The 22,388-nt window shown below is 45.0% G+C and overlaps 1 protein-coding gene across 2 annotated transcripts in view; it reads left to right on the top strand.

Moving 5' to 3' along the window:
• Positions 1-22,388, top strand: part of PCYT1B (phosphate cytidylyltransferase 1, choline, beta) — a 127,012-nt gene that overhangs the window by 65,746 nt on the left and 38,878 nt on the right. For both annotated transcript variants that reach the window (XM_029241331.1, XM_029241333.1), the window contains exons 4-5: positions 7,128-7,279; positions 10,530-10,608. In XM_029241331.1, coding sequence (XP_029097164.1) covers positions 7,128-7,279; positions 10,530-10,608 — 231 coding nt within the window. The remainder of the gene's footprint in view (positions 1-7,127; positions 7,280-10,529; positions 10,609-22,388) is intronic.

The raw sequence follows: 22,388 nt of genomic DNA, 5'->3' as shown, positions 1-22,388 counted from the left end.
CACACACACACACACACACACACACACACACACACACACACACACACCTTGGGGCTGCAGTTTTAGCAAATTTAGCAAGTTTGCGGAAAATACCATCTAACTTAATTGGCAAAACCAGTCCTCATTGTCAAACCTACTAAAACCCTAGAAACTAAGACAAAGTCTTTTCAGTTCAAATGTATTAATTATTTCAAGAAGCTTTATAAAAACCATTGAGAAATGAATTATAGAATCCATTGTATAAAAAAGAATCAGTCAAAAAAAAAGAAAAAGAATCAGTCAAGATTAAAATGATGTAGATCTAATATAACAAGTTACAAAGAAGATAAAAAGTTACAAAAATAAATCAATATCCTTAATTTATAGTAATACAATATAATTTATACATAAAATTACATGATATTTATAAGAAAAGGAGTATGATTTTTAAAAAGACATGTTATTCCTTGTCTAAATATTGGCATATGTGTGTGTCAAACTCTGGTGTTTGGCTTTGGGGAATAATTAAATAAAATCCAATGTAAAAATCAGAAATAACTTATCTTTGTTAGATACCCTGGGTATCTATTAAAAGGTTAGTTTAAGTTAGGTTATATCTAACCCTTTATTAGATACTTTTCCTATGTACTTGAGGATAGAAAAGGGCATATACTACCAAAAAGTAATTTGGCCTAGATCTTTTATTCTCTGTTATGAGGAGGTAGGAAATAATAAACATTTAGAAGATGAAATGGGAGAAAGATTATCTGTAAATGGAATAAATATGATGTGAGTTGATACAATAGATATTTAACTTCCTTTTTAAATAATATATATGAAGTCTGAGAAAAAAGCTTGTAAATATTTTATCCATGTGTTTATTCCAATGTACTTTGAAACATTTGACAATTCCAGAAAAATATTCCAGTTGTATTTCTAAGAAGCAGCAGTACCAGCCTATACGGCTTTGATTTATTGAAGTGATTTTGAAGTGAGTAGTGGAAAAACTGCTATGCCTTAACTACAAGGGAAAAGGCATTTTTAGGATTCAGTATAAGCATTGAGAAGAGCTGGAAAAATGCTTACCCTTAACTACATGAAAAAGCAATTTTTATCATTCAGTATTTCTTTCCAGTGCTCCTTTTGCTTTGAATTCGTGGGCCTTATCCCTCAAGATCCTTGCATCCTTTGATAATAGTTGGGAGAAGGTAGAGGCAAAGTTGTTCGGTAAAAATTTGCATTATTCTTCACTCTACCATATTTAGTTTCTAACATTCAACTTCACCTATAACAGAAACGTATGCAAGAAGGAGAAAGACAGGAAGCTTTTATAGGTTCATAGTTCTTTGAATAGTCATTAAACGTGGTTTCCATTTGGTTTGACCTCAGGATTTAATTCCCTGCCCCTAGCAATGCAGGTAGTAAGGTTTGCATGATGCTTTCTTTGGTGAAGTAGAGTAAGGTTGGTTTTGGACACAGAGGCTTTCTCTGACCCATTAATTTTAGGAAGGGGTACCCTTGGAAGCTGAGGATCTGGAAATCAATTCCTTTAAAACTACCAGTGCTTGGATACCTCTTGAAAAGCCTTTACGTATCCCCAAGGGTATGTGTACCCTAGTTTGAAGAGTACCTTAGACTGTCTTTCTTGAGTTTGACAAAACAGCTTAATGGCAGAAAATTCTATAGGGAGGAAATTTAGAGAGTCCTTTAAAATAGGTATTCTGTGTTGTTGGTTGAAAGGCTAGCTCTTAATATTATGTATATAGTTAGCAAATAAAATGGTTACAGTGAGTTGAAAGAACCTGCTATATTAATTGTGGGCCCCCTTACATCTGCAGGTAGGTTTGTTGTAGGAATTTCCTTGGGTGGAGCAAGGGCTTTGCTCATGAAATCACTCTGGCCGGGGCAAGTGCACAGACAGGTACAGTTGAAATACTTAGATTTTGGCGGAAATAATGGATTCAAAGACCAGAACTTGTGATAACTGGAGGTACTACAGTCTACTTCCCAACCTTAGGCAGTAACGGCTACCACAAACTACCATGATTTTTGCACTATGATTATAATACCTGCATTTTTAATTTTTAAGCATGTAGTCAGTAATAATTTGAAAATTTTTTATGCAAACTTCTCCTGTGGGCATTATTTTAGTGAATTGAAACTATCCAGTTGTAATGCCTTTTTTTTCCCCTCCATTTTGTTTTAAAAGCTCATGTCATTTAAAAACAAGACAAGAAATTAAAATTTATTGAATAGATCAGAAATTTTTTTCCTGGAAATTTTTTTTTAAGGGTATGAGTCACCACATACTCACTTCTGCCTCACAGGAGGGGAATAAAAAGATAACAGCCATAGAAATACTATTCCCACTATAGTAGACATAAATAGTACTCTGTAAATGTGGGCTTATGCTCTATTGTGTCTTAATTGAAATTAAATATTCCTCTAAGACTCCATTTTGCCTGACTGGTGGGAGATTCAGTCTCGGTCCTTGTTGGGGTCCCTTCGCCTCCCCAGAGTCAAACAAGATTCTAAAATGTTTACAGAAACAGGAGAGGGGCTTGCAGTCTCCAGCCCAGCACTGTTTCTGCACTGCCCTCGTCAACTGAGCCCACAGAATTGCTAGGAAGGAGCAAGTCCACTGTTTCTGTGGAAGGTGAGGCCCCGGCGGTTTGTGCCCAGGTGAACCCCAGTATCCTCACCCCTCCTGAGGCCCTGCTGGTGGGACCGTCCCCCCGACCTTTGACCTCTTCCTCCTGTGGAGGAATCTTCTGTCTGTCTTCTTCCTTACGGAATTCCCCCAAGTTGGGAAAACCGCAGCCAGAAAGACAGGTTGTCTACCAGCAGCTTGAACTTCACAGCTTCTGCGGGCGAGTTTGTACCGAGAAGCCGGGCATGCGCATGAAGTGGGGACAGGGAAAAGACAGAGCCCAAAACACAAATGAATAAATATCTCCACAAATGGTCTTAGGTCACGAGTACTATTAATAAGTAGCAAACGTTACTGAGCATGACTCTGCTCACACAGATGATCAAATTTAATTCTCCAAGCTTCGCCATGTGCTAAAGACAGACAACTGAGGCTTAAAGAGTTTGAGTAACTTTCCTGGTAATAAGTAGCAGAGCTGGGATTCGAACCAAGTCTGCTGGGCTCAAAATTCATCCCCTATGTTATATTTTGTCTCCCACGGGGTATTAGTAATAATTCATTTTGAGCACAGTGAGCTACCAGCATAGGTTAGCTACAGCGGGAGCTCCCAGACAGCTCAGTGAATTCATCCACGGAACACCATTGCTCAGAGTTCTCCATCTGGTTGTCAGGGTGCATTTGCCAAGACTGGGGAACAACAGTGCTGCTTTGGGCGCAATTACTGTTTAGACAATAACTGGTCAGCATGTTCAGCTGCTTCTTGAGGTCACTCCTGGGAGATGAAGATAGGACCCCATGTCGGCATAAACAGGTTGGTGGTTTTCTTTCTGCTCTGTCAAGAGGCCATTATCTCCGTCATCTCGAAGTTACACCAAATTGCTCGGGTGCAGGTTCAAAAGGCGGGGGAGGATATGGTTCAGCCTAGTTTTCTGTTGTTTAAAATAGAAAATTGATGGATCTGAAATCCATTTTTTGCTTAATACAATTCTTGAGGTACTATTTTAATAAAATCCTTTAGTCTTTTAAAAATGTAAAGTCTTTTAAGAACATTTCAAAAGCCATAGATCAATTTTTTAATTGTATAGGTTGGCCCATAAATAATTCTTATTTATGGAGTCAAAACCAATGCATTCAGTGAATCAATACATAACATAGTCATTATGGCCCTACTAACCACCACCCACCCACCAAGCTGGGCATGATGGGTGATTCAAACACAGGCTGGGCTCTTTACTCAAGATGTTCATAATATGCTTTAGGGGCTTTCAAATGTTGTATGCCTCAGAATCATCCCTGAAGCTTGTCAAAAATAGAGCTGCCTGGACCCTGCTCCAGACCTACTGTCTTAGTCCGTTCGGGCTGCTAGAACAAGATACCACAGACTGGGTAGCTCAAAGCAACAGAAGTCTATTTCTCATCATTCTGGAGGCTGAGAAGTCTAAGATCAAAGTGCTAACATGGTCTTCTGGAGAGGGCCAGCTTACTGATTCATAGCTGGCACCTTTTCACTGTTTTTTTACATGGTGAGAGGGGCTAGGGAGCTCTCTGGGGCCTCCTTTTTAAGGCACTAATCCCATTTATGAGGGTTCCACCCTTATGACCTAAGTATCTCCCAAAGGCCCACCTCCTAATGTCATCATCTTTGGGAGTTAAGATTTCAACATATGCATTTGGGGGGGACACATTTAGACCATAGCACCCATTGAATCAAAACCTTGAGTGGAGCCTGGGCACCTTTAACAAGCTCCTTAGGTGATTCTAATACTTAACAAGGTTTTTGAGCCTGCCGTGTGGTTGATGGTGTTTTGGTCATGTAAGACACTACAATGTTTTCTGTGTTGTATTGCATCCTACATATGTCTATACATCATCACAGGAAGTATGTATAGGAGATATATAGACATACACGTGTATCGAGAGACACAGTAGTCTTTTATTTGCATGTATGTTGAAATGTACCTGCAGGTAAATATATACCTTTTATCTTAAATCCTAGTAAACCTTTATTGAGCATCTGTGTGTATCAAGCATTGTTAATTCATTCAACAAGTAGTTGTTAAGAGCCTACTATGGGCCATCAGAAAATAAAACAGACAAAAGTCCCTGTCCTCAGGGAGCTATATATATATATATATATATATTTTTTTTTTTTTTTTTTGCGGGACGCGGGCCTCTCACTGTTGTGGCCTCTCCCGTTGCGGAGCACAGGCTCCGGACGTGCAGGCTCAGCGGCTATGGCTCACGGGCCTAGCCGCTCCGCGCCACGTGGGATCTTCCCGGACCGGGGCACGAACCCGCGTCCCCTGCATCGGCAGGCGGACTCTCAACCACTGCGCCACCAGGGAAGCCCAGGGAGCTATATTTTAATAGAGAAACACCAACAACAAACGAATGAGACAGTTATATGATGATGAGCGCCATAGCAAGAAGTTAGGAGGGGTGGGGCCTGCCAGTGGTGGGGGCGGATCCCAATTTAGAATAGGGTGGTTGGGGAAGCCTTGAGGGAGGAGAGGGGGTGAGCACTATGGATATTTGGAGCACAACTGGTCCAGGTTTGCGGAACAGGAAGTGCAAAGCCCTGATTTCAGTAGGAGTATTCCTGGTGGTTTCAGGAAATAAGGAGGCCAGGGGCTGGGACACAATAGGAGATGCAAGGAATGGGCTGAGGGAGATGTGGATCTTGTAGGGGCCTGTAGGCTTCTGGAGGAGTTTGGCTTTTACTCTGAGGGAGATGGGAAGGGTTTGGATCTTGGGGATGATGTAATCTGACAGGTTTTAATGGGATCATTCTGGCCAATGAGAACAGGCTGCTGGGGGTTGGGGGCAGGCTGGAATCCAGTGACCAGTTAGGGGGCCACTGTAGTAATCCAGGGTAGAGATGGTGAATGGGCTGGGAAGGGAGCAGTGAAGGTGGTGAGAGGAACGTGGCTTCCGGTGCGCTGTGAAGGAGCCAGCAGTTTTGCTGACGGTTTGGTTGCAGAGGGTGTGAGGGCTGCAGTAGGAGGGTTTCCGAGGATGCTGGGTGTAACCGTTGGTTGTACTTACTCTCTGGCCAGGTTTGTTTCTGGATGTGGGTCATGATTTGGTTCCATCAAAATGACTGTGTTTTTGTTTTTTTATAAATTTATTTTTGGCTGTGTTGGGTCTTCGTTGCTGTGTGCGGGCTTTCTCTAGTTGTGGTGAGCGAGGGCTACTCTTCATTGTGGTGCGCGGGCTTCTCATTGCGGTGGCTTCTCGTTGCGGAGCACGGGCTCTAGGTGCATGGGCTTCAGTAGACGCAGCGCGTGGGCTCAGTAGTTGTGGCTCACGGGCTCTAGAGTGCAGGCTCAGTAGTTGTGGCACACGGGCTTAGTTGCTCTGTGGCATGTGGGATCTTCCTGGACCAGGGCTCGAACCCGTGTCCCCTGCATTGGCAGGCGGATTCTTAACCACTGTGCCACCAGGGAAGCCCTGTATTTTTGTTTTTAAAACGTATCTTGTACACTTAACATTTGTAAGGTTATTGTATGTACATAATACCTTAAAGGAAAAAAAACCTCATCTTCAGGAGTGGTCAGGGTAGTCTGACTGACTGCAGTAAGACCCTGACGGGGATATTGGTAAACAGGGACCGTAGCCACAATGACGTCTCTTCCTGACATGTAGAAAAGCTGCTTTTGCCGACAAAAATATATTCTGGATATGATAATGAATAATATTTATTGCTCACTTTATTTCGAAGCACTTCTATATAAATCCTCAAAAAATCCTTTCTAAGGCTGATAGTGGAGGATAGTTCCATCCCCATTTGAGGATTCAGGAACCCAAGACCTAGAGAAGATGGCATGTGGGAAGGATGAACTCTGCTAGATCAGATCTTCTATTTCGTGACCTTCTCTTCTTGATCGTGTTGCCCAATGTGTAGTGACTGGACCTCATTCCAGGGAACAGAAGTGCGTGCGTGCGTGTGTGTGTGTGTGTGTGTGTGTGTGTGTGTGTGTGTGTGCGCGCGCGCGCGCGCGCATGTGCGTGCACGTGAATCACACTTGGGTTACTGAGTACAATGATGTGTTAAAGGAATTGGAACTGATTGTTCTTACGTTCTGTAACTCAGGCCTCTTGGTCCTTCTCGTTCTGCCTTCTCTGTCTGTTCATTTGGTCATTTTATTTCTGGATAGTAACGTTCACTGAAGGGTGAGATAGGGAAATAAGAAGATGTGAAAGTCACATTAGGTAGCGTGGAGAATAATTTTAATAAAAGCCACAGTGGAGAATGCAGTTGTAATTCACACTAAAATGAAATTCTCAATTGCCAGGGGATTTCAGCTTGCTTCACTTTCCTGATCCTTCGTTCCCGTAAAAAAACAAACAAACAAACAAAAAACCCCTGAGTTTGATTATGTCACACACCTAGCAAGGCTGAGTTCTTTGTCTTGCTGAAGGAGTCATGTCTGTATTGGGATGGCTGTGAGCAGGGCCTGGGCCAGCTAACAGCATTTAATGCATTTGCCTCTTTCAGTTTGCAGTGATGACCTCACCCACAAATTCAAAGGTTTCACCGTGATGAATGAAGCAGAGAGATACGAAGCGCTGAGACACTGTCGCTATGTGGATGAAGTCATCAGAGATGCTCCGTGGACACTCACGCCAGAGTTTCTGGAAAAACACAAGGTACTTATTCTTCCACGTTCTCTAAGTAGCAGAATTAGGGAGTCGTCTGTTTCTCCAGCTTATACCCAGAAAGTCCAAAGACTCTTCTCATTTTGGAAAGAGGTAACTTCAGGCACTGTCATGTGATGTCACTTGATGCAGCACCTGTCCTGTGCCCACATCTGGGGACCAACAGCATCCCACTTCCTCAGTGTGGTCTCTGGAGCTAGACCACTCAGGTCCATGTGTGGCTTAACTTCTTAACTGTGGGACCTTGAGCAACATATTGCACTCACTTACCTAAACCAGAAAATGGGTGCTGTTTTGAGGATCTAATGAGATCTAGTAAAACCCTTGGAACACTGGCTGGCTCAAAGCAAGAGCTCCAAAAATGTCATCATCATTATCACCATCATTATTATTGACGCTTAGAGTTCCACAGGCATCATTTTTCATGGAACAGATGACCACATATCTTATCCAGAGGGACAGGGGTCAGGCTTTAAGGAAAGAACTGTATATCTCTGATTTTGTGACCCTGAGACTCCTACTGATAGAAGATTTTTATTAGTTGAAAACACAAGAAATCCTTTTGATCTGCATCAAATTATGTGCTTTGTATCTCCCTACCAGCCCCACATTAGGAGCTCTTCTTTCCTTTTATAAGCAGTACAAAAAAATAAGATTAAGCTGTTCTAAGAGTTTTCTATTTTTAAATTCACGATGCAGGAGAGAATAGAGAACACTGATAAATGTGCATGGGTAATAGCAGAGCAGACAATTTCCCAGCAAGAATAAAAAGAAAAAGGAAAAACTCCAATATGATTTACTTCCAGCAATCACTAACACATTTTTACTAAGCATCTATTGTATCTTCAACTTGTGTGCAGAATTATGGGGATGCTGATGATGGCTGCCATTTATCGAGTACTTTCCATGTACCCAGCCCTGTGCTAAGTGCTTTGCTCTTACATGAATCCCATTCAATCTCATGGCTACCCTGAGACGTTGTTGTTGTCATACACTGGAGACGAGGAACAACTAAGTTTGAGTACGAAGAATAGAATTGATGATAATAACATTTATTGAGTACTTGCTGTGTACCAGTTATTATTTTTAGCACTTTTACATAATTATATTATTTAATCCAGTGATTCTCAAGTGGGGGCAAGTTTGCCCCCAAGGGACATTTAACAGGGCCTGGAAACATTTTGGGCCATCATAACTAAAGGGGTGCTACTGGCATCTAGTGGGTAAAGGACAGGGGTGCTACTAAGCATCCTACAATGCACAGGACAGACTCTCCCCCTCCAACAAAGAATTTTTTTATATGTAAATTTATGTACTTTATTTATTTATTGGCTGCGTTGGGCCTTCGTTGCTGTGCGCGGGTTTTCTCTAGTTGCAGTGATGGGGGCTACTCTTTGTTGCGGCGCGCGGGTTTCTCATTGAGGTGGCTTCTCTTGTTGCGGAGCATGGGCTCTAGGTGCGTGGGCTTCAGTAGTTGTGGCGTGCAGGCTCAGTAGTTGTGGCTCGCGGGCTCTAGAGCGCAGGCTCAGTAGTTGTGGCGCACGGGCTTAGTTGCTCCGTGGCATGTGGGATCTTCCCCGACCAGGGCTCGAACCCGTGTCCCCTGCACTGGCAGGTGGATTCTTTTTTTTTTTTTTTTTTTTTTTGTGGTACGCGGGCCTCTCACTGCCGTGGCCTCTCCTGCTGCGGAGCACAGGCTCCAGACGCGCAGGCTCAGCGGCCATGGTTCACGGGCCCAGCCGCTCCATGGCATGTGGGATCTTCCCGGACCGGGGCACGAACCCGTGTCCCCTGCATCGTCAGGTGGACTCTCAACCACTGCGCCACCAGGGAAGCCCCAGCAGGTGAATTCTTAACCACTGCACCACCAGGGAAGTCCCTCCAATAAAGAATTATCTAGTTCAAAATGTCACTGGTAGCAAGGTTGAGAAATCCTGATTTAATCCTTACCACTAAATTATGAGTTATATAGCTAGTAAGTGGTGGGGCAGAAATCTATACCCAGCAAAATTAAACTGCTACTCTACCTCTCAAGGTGGAGTGAAGCCTTGTTAAAGGGCTTTGAAAGTTAGGCAAGAAGTTTTTACTTGATGGAGGAGGAGAACAAGGAACTAGTGAAGATCAGTAGGCACAAGGATGACAAGAAGAAAATTCTGTTTAAGGAGGTGCCCCCACCATGCGACAGAGGGATGGCTTGGAGAGGAAAGAGCCTGCAGTGAGGCTGCAGGTTCAAGTTGGTATTAATAATCCAGGTGATGGGGCCCTGGATTTGGCATAAGCAATGGAGAGGAAGTGATGGGTGTATGCACTTATGTGTGTACACACACACACACACACACACACACACACACACACACACAATGGAACTTGTGACCTATGTGCTATGGAGAGTGAAGGAAGTAGGGAAAAAAGGCTGATTCCAAGGTGTTTGGAGCCTAAATAAACTTAGAAAATGGAGGTGCCCTTGGAAGGGGCCCCAGTTTTCAGGATGAATTAAAATTCCAGACAGGTTTTTAAAGTGACAGCAACGCTGGCAAAAGAGAAAAGGGTGACTTTGGGCAAATTTGACAAGTTTTATCATTTCAGCAGCCGTATGACCCAACTGCAATAGTAATACTTGCCCTACCTGCCTCACAAGGTGGTTGTATGAATCAAATGCGAAGAGAGACGTGAATTCATTTCTACAATATAAAATCTGACTTAAGTGGGGGAATTCCCTGGTGGTCCAGTGGTTAGGACTCTGTGCTTGCACTGCAGGGGGCACGGGTTCGATCCCTGGTTGGGGAACTAGGATCCTGCATGCCGCGTGGCACAGACAAAAAAATAAATTAATTAAATAAAATATGACTTAAATGTGAGGCTGGGCCTATTGCCATCAGTGGGATAGGAAATGAGGATTTGGGCTCCTCATAGCAGAGGCGATTAAAATCTGAAGAATGAGTGAATTGTCTGAAGGAGAGATTTTAGAGGCAGAAGAACAGAAGGCCAAAAACACCTACTGTCAGAGGTGAGAGAAGAAAGAGGGACCAGCAAAAGAGAGAAACCAATCTAGTTCCCGTCAGCTCGTGGAAACAGAGACAGTTGGAAATACCTTTCAGTCAAGGATTCAAGTCTGCCTTCTAAACTGCTCATTTCAACTGCTTAATTACAACTACTTTGTTCTAAAAAAAATATGTATTTTCAAATTGCAGACATGCAGCCCCATCCCGGTGTTGATGTCACTCTCCTCTCTCTCCAACAGATTGACTTTGTGGCCCACGATGACATTCCGTACTCCTCTGCTGGCTCTGATGATGTTTACAAGCATATAAAGGAAGCAGGTGAGGGTCGTCCTGTGCTCACCTGTCCCCTGCGGCATAGTGATCAGGGCTAATACGAGACGTCTGCCCTGGGCCTGCAGCATATACGTACAAGGCACTGGCGTTTCACGTGTCTCCCAAGTAGCCACTGCAAGCCTCTGTTGACATGTGCTAAGGCTCAGCTGTGGCACAGACACCAGTTAGGTATTTATATAGAAATCAACCTGAGCACCAAAGTACTCAGCTTCGGGTTTGAGGCTCGATTTTAGAGTTCATCACAGGACCTAAAATCACAGGACCCTGTTTATTTTTTTTATTGGAGTATAATTGATTTACAGTGTTGTGTTAGTTTCTGGTATACAGCAAAGTGATTCAGTTATATACACACACACACACATATACACACACATATATATATTCTTTTTAATATTCTTTTCCATTATAGATTATCACAAGATATTAAATATTGTTTCCTGGGCTATACAGTAGGACCTTGTTGTTTATCTGTTTTATATATAGTAGTGTGTATCTGCTAATCCCAAACTCCTAGTTTATCCCCCTCCCCGGACACTGTTGTTTAAAGGGCAATCATTTTCCTCATTAACAATGAAATTACTCTATGTTCCCAAGAAAGTTCCTTCCAGAAGAATACAGATAACTGGCTAATTAATGATCTGGACTCCTCATCTCCCAAGTCCAGTCCTGCCATAGGTCATCCTGTCACATGATAATAATATCCTCAGGTACCACATGCAGAGGCCAAAAAAAAAAATAAAAAGAAAGAAAGAATGGATAAATGTTTGTGGTAGTCAAGTAAAAATTAGTGGCAACTGTCATTCCTTGGCCACCTGTTTCCTCCTGATAACAGTTAACTGATGTCATGGAAGGCAGACATGGTGCCTGAGCTTTGGAAGTTGTCCCATTTGTCACTAGGCATTTCTCTTCAGGTCAGAGAGTCTGGTTGGCCCCAGGGACTTACTGGGGGACTGGAAAGAGGGAGGTTTCCTTCCATTGCGGGCTCCCCGATATTAATTCCTTCATCAAGTACTCTTCGTACTCCTACGCTGCTCTGACTACAGGGAAATCGCTCCTGGGCATCATAGAAGATCTGTGGTTTCTAGCCCCAGTGGGATGCTCGGTTGCTCCTTGGTAACATTTACCTCCTCTTTTTCCCCTTCCTGCCCTGATTTACCCATAACTCCTTGCGTCCTTGCATCCTTGCTTCCTCTACTGCATCCAGAGGAAGAGGGGTATGTTTTCTGTCCCAGGCTAACCTCTTATCTGAACTTACCTTCTCCCTTCCCTGGAGCACGTTTTCTTTTATTCTTCCTCCCATTGTGATCCAAGCTTCTCACTCTCCAGTAGTTTCTTACCAGCTTACGTGGAAGTTTACAAAAACAAACCCAGATCCTTCCTTCTGCCCTCCCTCCTGCCTCTACCTTCACGGACATCCTTGCTTGGTCCTCCTCTTAGTGGCAGCTGTCATTCCTCAGTCACCTGCAGTCTGACTTCTGTCCCATCTTTGCTCAGTTCTCAGATGCCCTTTGGACCACCCAATCCAGCGGCCTTAGCTCAGTCCCCGCTCTGGGCATAACGACACTGCTGACCATGTTCTTTGCTTAGATGCTCTTGTCTTTGCTTCCATTTCTGGGACACTTCTGGGACCTTTGGTTTTTTTTGTGTGTGTTTTTTTTTTTCTTGATATCTTTTGGCCGCACCATGGGGCATGTGAGATCTTAGTTCCCCGACCAGGGATCGAAGCCGTGCCCACTGCATTGGCAGTGCAGAGTCTTAACCACCGGGCCACCAGGGAAGTCCCCGCTCCTGGGTTTTGTTACTGGGTTTCTCTCCCTGTCTCACCAGCCTCATCTCTGTGCTCTGCCTTCCACACGCTCTACACTCCAGGTACACGGAATCTGTCCTGGTTTCCAGACACACCCCCGCTTTATACCTTTCCTCCAGCTGTTCTCTGGGCTTGGAATGCCCTTCCTCTGAGCATCTTGGTCAGGGCCCAGCTGAGGAGCGAACCCAGACATGCACCCTCTCCCTGGGGCATGATTCAGCACAGCCCCCGCCCTCTTCAGAGGCAGACACTCTTCGCACATGGACCTCCTTGTCAGCTCCCTTCTCCTGATTGTGTGTGTGTGGGTGGGTGGGTGGGTGTGTGTCCCTAGCTAGAGTGAAGTGCCACAGGCCACGGCCATAACTCATCCATCTTTGCATTCCCAGCACAGTCCCTGGTACATCTGTGATGCTCCTTAAGTGCTGGCTGAACAAGAGAGTGCTTTTATTGAGTATATGATGGGGAGGCAGCTTAAGATGGAAGCCTTTTGTGTGCAGGGGCTCTTCCCAACACACGGGGAATGGAGCCATTTACCCAGATAATTCGGGCACGCACTTCTGTCTTGTGGGATGGTTCATATTATTTAGATGTAAGGGTGATATTTTGGCCTGAATGATATGGACCTTTCATCCAATTTGTTGGCTTTTCACTGGTATCTTGGCCTCTGAGTTCCTCACACACCTCTTTATTGAAGGAGATGCTAATGACAAGTGCTGAATTACTCCAAACCATCTTAGCCTCACAGCCCAACAAAATCTCAGTGAAAGATGGAAGGGCTCACTCTGTGACTTATTTCAAAAATGACTGTGGGGGCTTCCCTGGTGACGCAGTGGTTGAGAGTCCGCCTGCCGATGCTGGGGATGCGGGTTCGTGCCCAGGTCCGGGAAGATCCCACATGCCGCGGAGCGGCTGGGCCCGTGAGCCATGGCCACTGAGCCTGCGCGTCCGGAGCCTGTGCTCCGCAACGGGAGAGGCCGTGACAGTGAGAGGCCCGCGTACCGCAAAAAAAAAAAAAAAGACTGTGATCTGAAAGATCTTCAAAATTATATCTATGAATTTGCATCTTTTTTGCTCTACTTTATAACAGGCAAAAACTCACAAATTATAGGTGCTCTTTGGGGCAAATGTATAATGGAAAAATAGTCTCGGCTCTACCCAGTACTCATCATTTTCCTGAGCTGAGGTTTTCCGTCAATGTCACAGGGTTTCAAATAATCACCAGGAATCAGAATAGTCATTGCTGGGATTTAAAAATACCCAGCCTCCCCAGATTTATATCCATTTGGATTACTTAAAAAGACAGCTGGGGCAAAGGTAATTACTTCTACCCTCTTACAGGATCAGATATGGTTTTTCTGACTCTATAAGTGGAGCTGTCCAAAGTTGAGGAGGCAGTACGGTAACGTGAATTCCTTAGCTTCTCCATCCATCTTCCTTCATCAGACCACCTTCCATAAACTTCCCATAAGCCTGTTGCTGCCTGAGAATCTTGGAGCGAGGAAGAGTTTGAGGAAGGGATGGGCTGGAATTGGTATTTTAGCTAAAGGTAGGTGCAGAAGTAGATTTTTAATGGCTTAATTTATTTTCTGCTATTTTATTTTCTACCATACATGTCATCTATAGGTACTGTAGGTGCATCCATGCATACTTTCCTACATACATTAAGCCATCATCTGGCACGGTACAGATACTGTAGTTTAGTGAGTTACCATATGCTTTACTTAGGGATTTCAAGAAGTCGAATACACGCCACTTTATATTTGAGCTGCCCCCATTGCTGGTACTTGCATCAGAGCCATCTTTCCCCTTCCTGGAGGCCACTGGAACTCCACCCATTGGTCCCACCATCCTTCACCCTCAGCCTGCTGCCGCTACAGCCTTTTCCTGGTATCCAGGGACCTTCAGACTCTGAAGGTAGAACGGGCTCCTAAGGGTCACTCACCCAGTCGTCTACCTCCTCTTTGGCATCACTGCCAGATCCAGGTAGAACTGATGCTTGCACGTCTCCCATGAGGGGGAGCTTCCTCTGTCCCAAGGCAGCCCATGCCGTCTTTGGATGGTTTTGACTCTCGTTGGTTAACACACGAACCGCTGAGTGCATCCACAAGCCTGCTATTGTTGGTGGGAAAATGGGATACAAAGATGAATAAGACGGCCCTGACCCTTGACAGAGAGCAGAGCCAGATATAAATAATTACACCAAAATATTAGAAGCCTGCTATATATAGCAGGCAGGGGAGGTGTGTCCAAAGGTGGGGGTATATGAGGAAGTGCAGCGTGTTTGGAGAAAATCGACAATGTTCATGTGGTAAAGGGCGCGTGGAGGTGGCAGCGGAGAGAAAAACTGGCAGGACGAGTGGTTTAGGCTTCATTCCGTGCGTCACAGGGAGCCAGATGCCACTCGGAGGCGGGGGGGTGCCAGGAACAGCTCTCTTGCGGGGGAAGGACAACTGGGTAGGGGGCAAGAGGAATTTCTGTAACCAAACTTAGGAGCTCCCATTTCCACAGATGACAGGAAAAAAAACAACCCACTCTTGACACTTGAAGTAATTCAGACTCTTTAAGGTTTGCACTTAGACCATGTGGACTCAACCTGTGGCCTTTTTCTCCTGGCATGATCTGAGTACTGGCTTGGATGGGGTACGGATCTGGCTCTGCTGACCTGTTGTTGTGGGGTATCAAGACCTGCTCAGCCATCATCCCTGGCTACCAGATCCCCATGGCCGCCGCGTCCATCTGTTCCCCAGCCACGGCCCTCTTTGGCCTGTCTCTGCCACAGCCTCTACCTCACTACCCCCCTCCCCACATTGCAAGTGTGCCACCCAGCAGTCACACTGATCTCAAGTCCCAGCTACCATCAGTGTTCCTTGAGAGGGTCCCCAGGAACGTCAAATATGTCCCCCACAATTACTGGAGGGCGGTGGGAGGGAGCCACATTAGGCCCTGTCTGACCTGCTCGCCATGTTGGCACGGGGCCTCTGTGGGACCATTTCCTCCCAAAGTTCCTTGAGGTAAACAGGGTGCCAGCCCCTCTGCTCTGGGCTTCCTAAGGGGGTTTCTTACTTGTCTCTGCCCCCGGGGGTTTGAACCTGAGTCAGGGCAAGACAGGGGACTTGCTTATATTCTCTTGCTTCTGATCCCTCTCTGGGCTTTTCCCTCAACCTCAGGAGGGGCTTTCTTCTTCCCCGAGGGCAGGAAACTGCCCCTGTGTTAATTTCATCTTTCCCCACTCCAGGGCTTACAGTTCAACATTCTATACCCTGAGTCCACTCAGCCTCTGGCTCTTGATCATCAAAGGGACACTCTTGGCATTTAGAAAACCCTTTCTGCAGTCCTCAAAGCCTGGCTCTTTCAAGTGAAAGCCTTACCTTTCATGACTATTCTTTTGGAAATGAGCCTTCAGAAGAGCTTGTTTGAGAAGTCAGAAGCTGAACACAGTCTCCCGTGTCCTCAGCTGCATCTGCTTTCCCCCGAGGTGACGGAGGTCTCAGCATCCGTGGGAAGAGGGCTTCAGGACAGACATCATCCCCAGAAATGAAAATGATATTGGATAACATTTCAGAAATGTATTCTGCTATGTAGAACGTACTCAGTCTCCCTAATGGAGTTCTTCTGTTGGTTCACATCCTTTTGGGGCCAGCTGGGGGAACTCCTTGCTACCCTGAGCTGGTCAGGTCTGTACTGTTCTCTTAGAAAGGGCTCCCTTGGTGGTCAGAAACATTGGGTAAGAACGGGAGGCCTGACAGTCTCAGATACCAGTCTTGTCTGTAAGGAGTTCCAAGAAAGGAAACCCCATACGCTTTAGACTTGGAAGGCTGCTAGGAAACATGGCGAGGTGGGCTTTGGTGGGTTGGAGAGGAGGGAGGAGGGGGCTAAACTGACTGATGTGTCAGTAACTCAGTGATGGGTTATGGCATGGGGCGAGTATTACCTTTTTAAGTCTTTGTAAGATCTGAGCTGTGAGCAAGCTGCTCCTTTCCGAAAGTTGTCATGAAGGGCCTGGTACACACAAGTGCTTGTCAAGTGTCAATGTGTCTACAGATCCCTGCAAGATCTTGTTCAGGTGCAGATTTGGGTTCAGTAGGTCTGGTGGGACCTAAGATCCCCATTTCTGATGAGCTCCCAGGGTGTTAGCTACTGTAGGTTCATAAAGCTGACTTAGAGTAGCATGAATCCAGATCAGGGATTCTGGTTCACCCAGAATTCCCCCAGGGGTTACTCCCAGGTTTAATTGAGTCAGCATGTCCTGGGGTGACAGTTCTTCGACTGCCTTGCGGAGCAGCAACAAGCATTTACTGGTGGTTTTATTTCTGGGTGAACAGCCTCTAGTGAGCTAAGAGAAAGTTGCTTTCCTGATTTGAGGAATCAGGAAAACCTCAAGTTCTAGTTGTTGGGCGTAGAAACAGGTCCAATATTTTGGTAACTCTAAGCAATTGATCAGCCGGTTGTTGCATAACAAATTATTGCTGTAGTTAGTGACTTAAAAGAGCCACTTTAGGGACTTCCCTGGCGGTCCAGTGGTTAAGACTCCATGCTCCCAATGCAGGGGGCACGGGTTCAATCCCTGGTCAGGGAACTAAGATCCTGCCTGCTGCACGGCATGGCCAAGAAGAAGAGCCACTTCATTTTGCTCATGATTTTGTGGAACAGGATTCCAGTAAGGGCTTGACTGGGTGGTCCTTGCTCAGGGTCTCTGAAACGGTTGTAGTCAGACACTGGCTCAATTGGGCTGGGGGTCCCTGATGGCGCACTTAAGTGGCGGGCAGTGGGTGCTGGCTGTTGACAGGGAGCTCAGTTGGGGTTGACACTGATTCTAGCCTGGGAAGCCACCCAGCATCACTTATGCCACAGTCTATTTGTTATAAGCACGTCACGAAGGCCAGCTCACATTCCAAGGGACAGGAATCGTGCCCATCTTTAATCCACCACAATTCCCACCTCCAAATTGAATAGTCAGGTGGCATTTTACTTGCTCTCGGAGCACAGGCATAAGACTTACATGTGCCTTTACATGGGCACAAGGACCCTTTCTTGTGGCCCACTGATCTACTCTGCTGATCCCTCACCAAGGGAGAGCCACGGTAGAAATCTGTTTGGGGCCCAGGTAGAGAAGGCCAGAGCGTTCGTCGTGGAAGAAAGGCGCTCAGAAATGGCGTCAGCAGCCACATTTGGCTTTTATCCTCTGATCGAGGTTCATTCTGAAAGTCAAAAATCACTTTATATGAAGCCAGAGATATCGAGGGCATGAATTAAACTTTACAGCCCTCTGCTCTGCTTGTCAGAACTACATGTCAAAATTCTCCAGCAAAGCTGGATGAAAAGATGGAGCTTAAATGAAGTAGACTGTAAGGTCCACATTGCTCATCATCATTCTAATATTGCCTCTACTACTGTTGAAAGTTTCCTTCATTAACATGTGCTTTCCTGCTTCTTAAAATAGTTCCATAACCAAATGCCGCAGTTCTGAAAAGCATGATGAGAAAGGGTCTTTGATCATGCTCATTACTGAATATTTTTAGCAGAGCAATAATTAGGATTTGGAGGAAGCTTGGTGCCTCATTATGTCAGCAGAGGGCTTGGCTTCTTTCAGGGACCTACCTCCCAACCAGCCAAAGCAAATCTCTCCCCAGCCCCAACTTTCAGTTACTCAGACACAGAGACTTCACCCTGTGGCTTCAAAGAAACGGTGAGCTCATGTCACCAGTGTCTGAGTGACTTGCTAAAATCAGTTAGTGGCTAGAGAATCTCCTTAACATTTCAGCCGGCAGTGGTTGTGAGTGAAATGCCTGCCTACTGAAAGACAGGATATCCTCCTCACCAGGAAGCTCCCTGCTGCCCTCACCAAGGTGAGGATGCTGTCTCAGGCCCCCTGGCTTGGGACCTCTCAGGGATCTTTGCCCACTAGAGCCCCGTGCACAGTTGGGTGCTATTTATATCCATGCCTTTATATGTCGGCACCCTCTACCTTCTACTTAGTTTTCTATTTGAGTCCGCTTTCTTAGAAGGTGCTAAAAGAAGTTTCTGACCTCGGGGCCAACCCCAACTCTGCCCTCTGAGCCACAGTATATTAGAAACTGGATGCTTTGTCTGTGACAGCGGGGCCACCCTGCTGCTGATACTGTCGATGTGCAGATGGTGGCGAAGGAAAGCTCCAAAGGGACGCCCTGGTTGGGGCTAGAAGGCTGACAGATTCACCACTGTCCATAGCATCAGAGAGAACTGGATTTGGAAAGGCACTTAGACATCAGTGTTCATCTAGTCACTCATTCAACAAATATTCCTGGTGCCTGCTCGTCACCCAGTGCTGAGGATACAGACGAGCAGAAGGCGGAGCGCTTCCTCCCCTCAGACAGCTGATAGTCGGGTGGAAAAGGCAGTTATGGAACAAGCTATCTGGGAATATTTGAAGGGAGAGAGCAGTGGACCATGGGCAAGAGTTATAAGCAGGAAGACCCAGTCTGGGGTTTGAGAGATTTCCTTGAGGAAGTGATGCTAAAGGTGAACCCCAGTGGATGGCCGGGAGTTAACCAGGTGGAGTGTATGTGGCAGAGTGAGGGGAGGGGGCAGCCCTTGGAGGACACTCAAGTCCAGGGCCGCTGGGCCAAGGCAGGGCCAGCCTGTTGCTCAGCTCCACAGAAAACAGTGAGAAGAGCGCCCGCTGCATCTGCGTAGCACAGGGGCCTTGGCTTAGGGAGTGAAGGGGGAACGCGGGTCTGAGATGAGAGTGGAGAGAAGCACAGGGAAGAGAGAAGCCTCAGAGTCAAGTTAAGGATTTGAATCCAAATACAAAGGACAGTAGAAAGCCAATGAGGGACGTTGAGCAGGTATCTGACTTATATTTTGAAAGACTGCTCTGCGGCTCTTGCTACGTGGAGAGCAGATTGAGGGGACAGAAAAACGACATCCCTGGAGACTGGTTTTGAGGCTCTTGCTGTACTCTTTGAACAAGGTGGGGTTAGATTGGTTTAGATGGAGGATGGAGAGAAGTGGGTGAACCAGGGAGACATTTAGGAAGTAGATTGGTGAGTAGAAGGAAATTGATTGGACGTAAGGAGTGAGGGAGAGGGAAGCGGCACAGATGAGGCCGAGGTCATCTTGTGCAGCCACCTCATTTCTCAGCTTCAGAGGCTGAGGTTAAGTAACTTGCCTTCTGAGGCTTGAGTGACTTGCCCAAGTGTACAAACGGAGGACCCAGCACCCTCGTCCCTAGGCTCTGTCCATCATGCTGTCTCATGCCTGATATCTCTGACTGAGTGACCATTATCATATTAGATAGAAAGATCTCAATTGCCAACACATCATTTCAGTTGACAACAGAAGTGCAAGCATAAAGCAGATTCTCTTCAAAATTTTAATTTTATATTGGAGTATAGTTGATTAACAATGTTGTTAGTTTCAAGTGTACAGCAGAGTGATTCAGTTATGCACATACATGTATCTATTCTTTTTCAAGTTCTTTTCCCATTTAGGTTATTACAGAATATTGAGTAGAGCTCCCTGTGCTGTACAGTAGGTCCTTGCTGATTATTTTAAATATAGCAGTGTGTATATGTCAATCTCAGTCTCCCAGTCTATCCCTCCCCCTGGTAACCATAAGTTCATTCTCTAAGTCTGTGAGTCTATTTCTCTTTTGTAAATAAGTTCATTTGTATCATTTTTTAAGATTCTGCATATAAGCGATATGATATTTGTCTCTGACTTACTTCACTTAGTATGATGATCTCCAGGTCCATCCATGTTGCTGCAAATGGCATTAGTTCATTCTTTTTGATGGCTGAGTGATATTCCATGGTATATATGTACCACATCTCCTTTATCCATTCATCTGTCGATGGACATTTGGGTTGCTTCCATGTCTTGGTTCTTGTAAACAGTGCTGCAGTGAACATTGGGGTGCATGTATCCTTTTGAACCATGGTTTTCTCCAGATATATGCCCAGGAGTGGGATTGCTGAATCATACGGGAACTGTATTTTTAGTTTTTTAAGGAACCTCCATACTGTTCTCCATAGTGCCTGTACCAATTTATACTGCCACCAACAGTGTAGGAGGTTCCCTTTTCTCCACACCCTCTCCAGCATTTACTGTTTGTAGACTTTTTGTTGTTGTTGTTAAAGAGGAGCGTGTTTTGTTTATTTATTTACTTTTGGCCATACTGCACGGCTTGCAGGAACTCAGTTCCCTGACCAGGGATTAAACCTGGGCCATGGCAGTGAAAGCCCAGACTCCTAACCACTTGGCCACCAGGGAACTCCCTGTTGGTAGACTTTTTGATGATGGCCATTCTGACTGGTGTGAGGTGATATCTCATTGTAGTTCTGATTTGCATTTCTCTAATAATTAGTGATGTTGAGTGTCTTTTTCATATGTCTCTTGGCCACCTGTATGTCTTCTTTGGAGAGATGTCAATTTATGTCTTCTGCCCATTTTCTGATTGAGTTGTTTTTTTGATATTGAGCCACATGGGCTGTTTGTAAATTTTGGAGACTAATCTCTTGTCAGTCACATTGTTAGCAAATATTTTCTCCTATTCTGTGGGTTGTCTTTTCGTTTTGTTTATGGTTTCCTTTGCTGTGCAAAAGCTTTTGAGTTTCATTAGGTCCCATTTATTTGTGTTTTATTTCCATTACTCTAGAAGATTGAAAAAGATATTGCTGCGATCTACGTCAAAGAGTGTTCTGCCTCTGATTTCCTCTAAGAGTTTTAGAGTATCCAGTCTTACATTTAGCTCTTTAATCCATTTTGAGTTTATTTTTGTGTATGGTGTTAAAGGATGTTCTAATTTCGTTTTTCTACATGTAGCAGTCCAATTTCCCCAGCACCATTTACTGAAGAGACTGTCTTTCCTCCATTGTATAGTCTTGCCTCCTTTGTCCTAGATTAATTGACCATAGGTGCGTGGGTTTATTTCTGGGCTTTGTATCCTGTTCCATTGATCTATGTTTCTGTTTTTGTGCCAATACCATACTATTTTGATGACTGTAGCTGTGTAGTATAGTCTGAAGTCAGGGAGCCTGATTCCTCCAGCTCCATTTTTCTTTCTCAAGATTGCTTTGGCTATGCAAGGTCTTTTCTGTCTCCATACAAATTAAACATTTTTTTTTGTTCTAGTTCTGTGAAAAATGCCATTGGTAATTTGATAGGCATTGCATTGAATCTGTAGATTGCCTGGGGTAGTGTAGTCATTTTAACAATTTGATTCTTCCAATCCAAGAACATGGTGTATCTTTGCATCTATTTGTGTCATCTTTGATTTCACCAGATTCTTGTCTTTCATAACATTTGTGACTTCTTTATGGCCCTGTATTGGTACACCCAAATACATCTTTGAGGACTTTAAGGAAGTTCTATGAAAAATTGGCATCCTCTGTGCTTGTTTGTTTTTACTCAGTCCCACAGAGTCTAGATGAAGGGCCTTTGAGTGGTGAAACCACCATTCAGAGTAGATTGTTCTTAGAGGGGTAAAATCATCTAGCAGCCCCTGGGCATGTCTTTCAATCAGAGACAACAAAAATAGTCCACCCTTTTTCTTTTCCTTCACTGTAATGTGACGCAGGACTCCCAGGGGAAGAAGGGGAGTTGCTGTGATCTAATTCGTTGACTCGGTTGTTATTCTGCATTCACTTATTCATTTAATTTGCATTTATTGAGCACTTGCTATGTGCTAGACACCAGGGCACTGAGCTGGGTGCTGGGAATGCAAAGATGATCAAGGCACAACCTGTGCTTTCAGAATGTTCCGTTTCTACAAGGAGACGGATATCTAAAATACTTTTCTCAATGGAAATCAAGTTTATATTCTAAGTGCTGTGGTTTCTGCCTGGTGATGTCAGGAAAGACTTCGCAGAGGCATAGCCTTGAACCGGGACCCTGTAGGATGAGGAGAAACTCTGCAGATGCTGTGGGCAGGGAAGGGGGATCTGGGGCAGAAGAGAAGGGCTTGGCATGAGCGAATGTC

This window comes from Monodon monoceros, unplaced genomic scaffold (assembly GCF_005190385.1).
Source record: "Monodon monoceros isolate NGI ecotype Baffin Bay Population unplaced genomic scaffold, NGI_Narwhal_1 Super_Scaffold_22, whole genome shotgun sequence".
NCBI lineage: Eukaryota > Metazoa > Chordata > Mammalia > Artiodactyla > Monodontidae > Monodon > Monodon monoceros.
The sequence above is the reverse complement of the archived record's forward strand: the minus strand, read 5'-3'. Positions and strand labels throughout refer to the sequence as shown.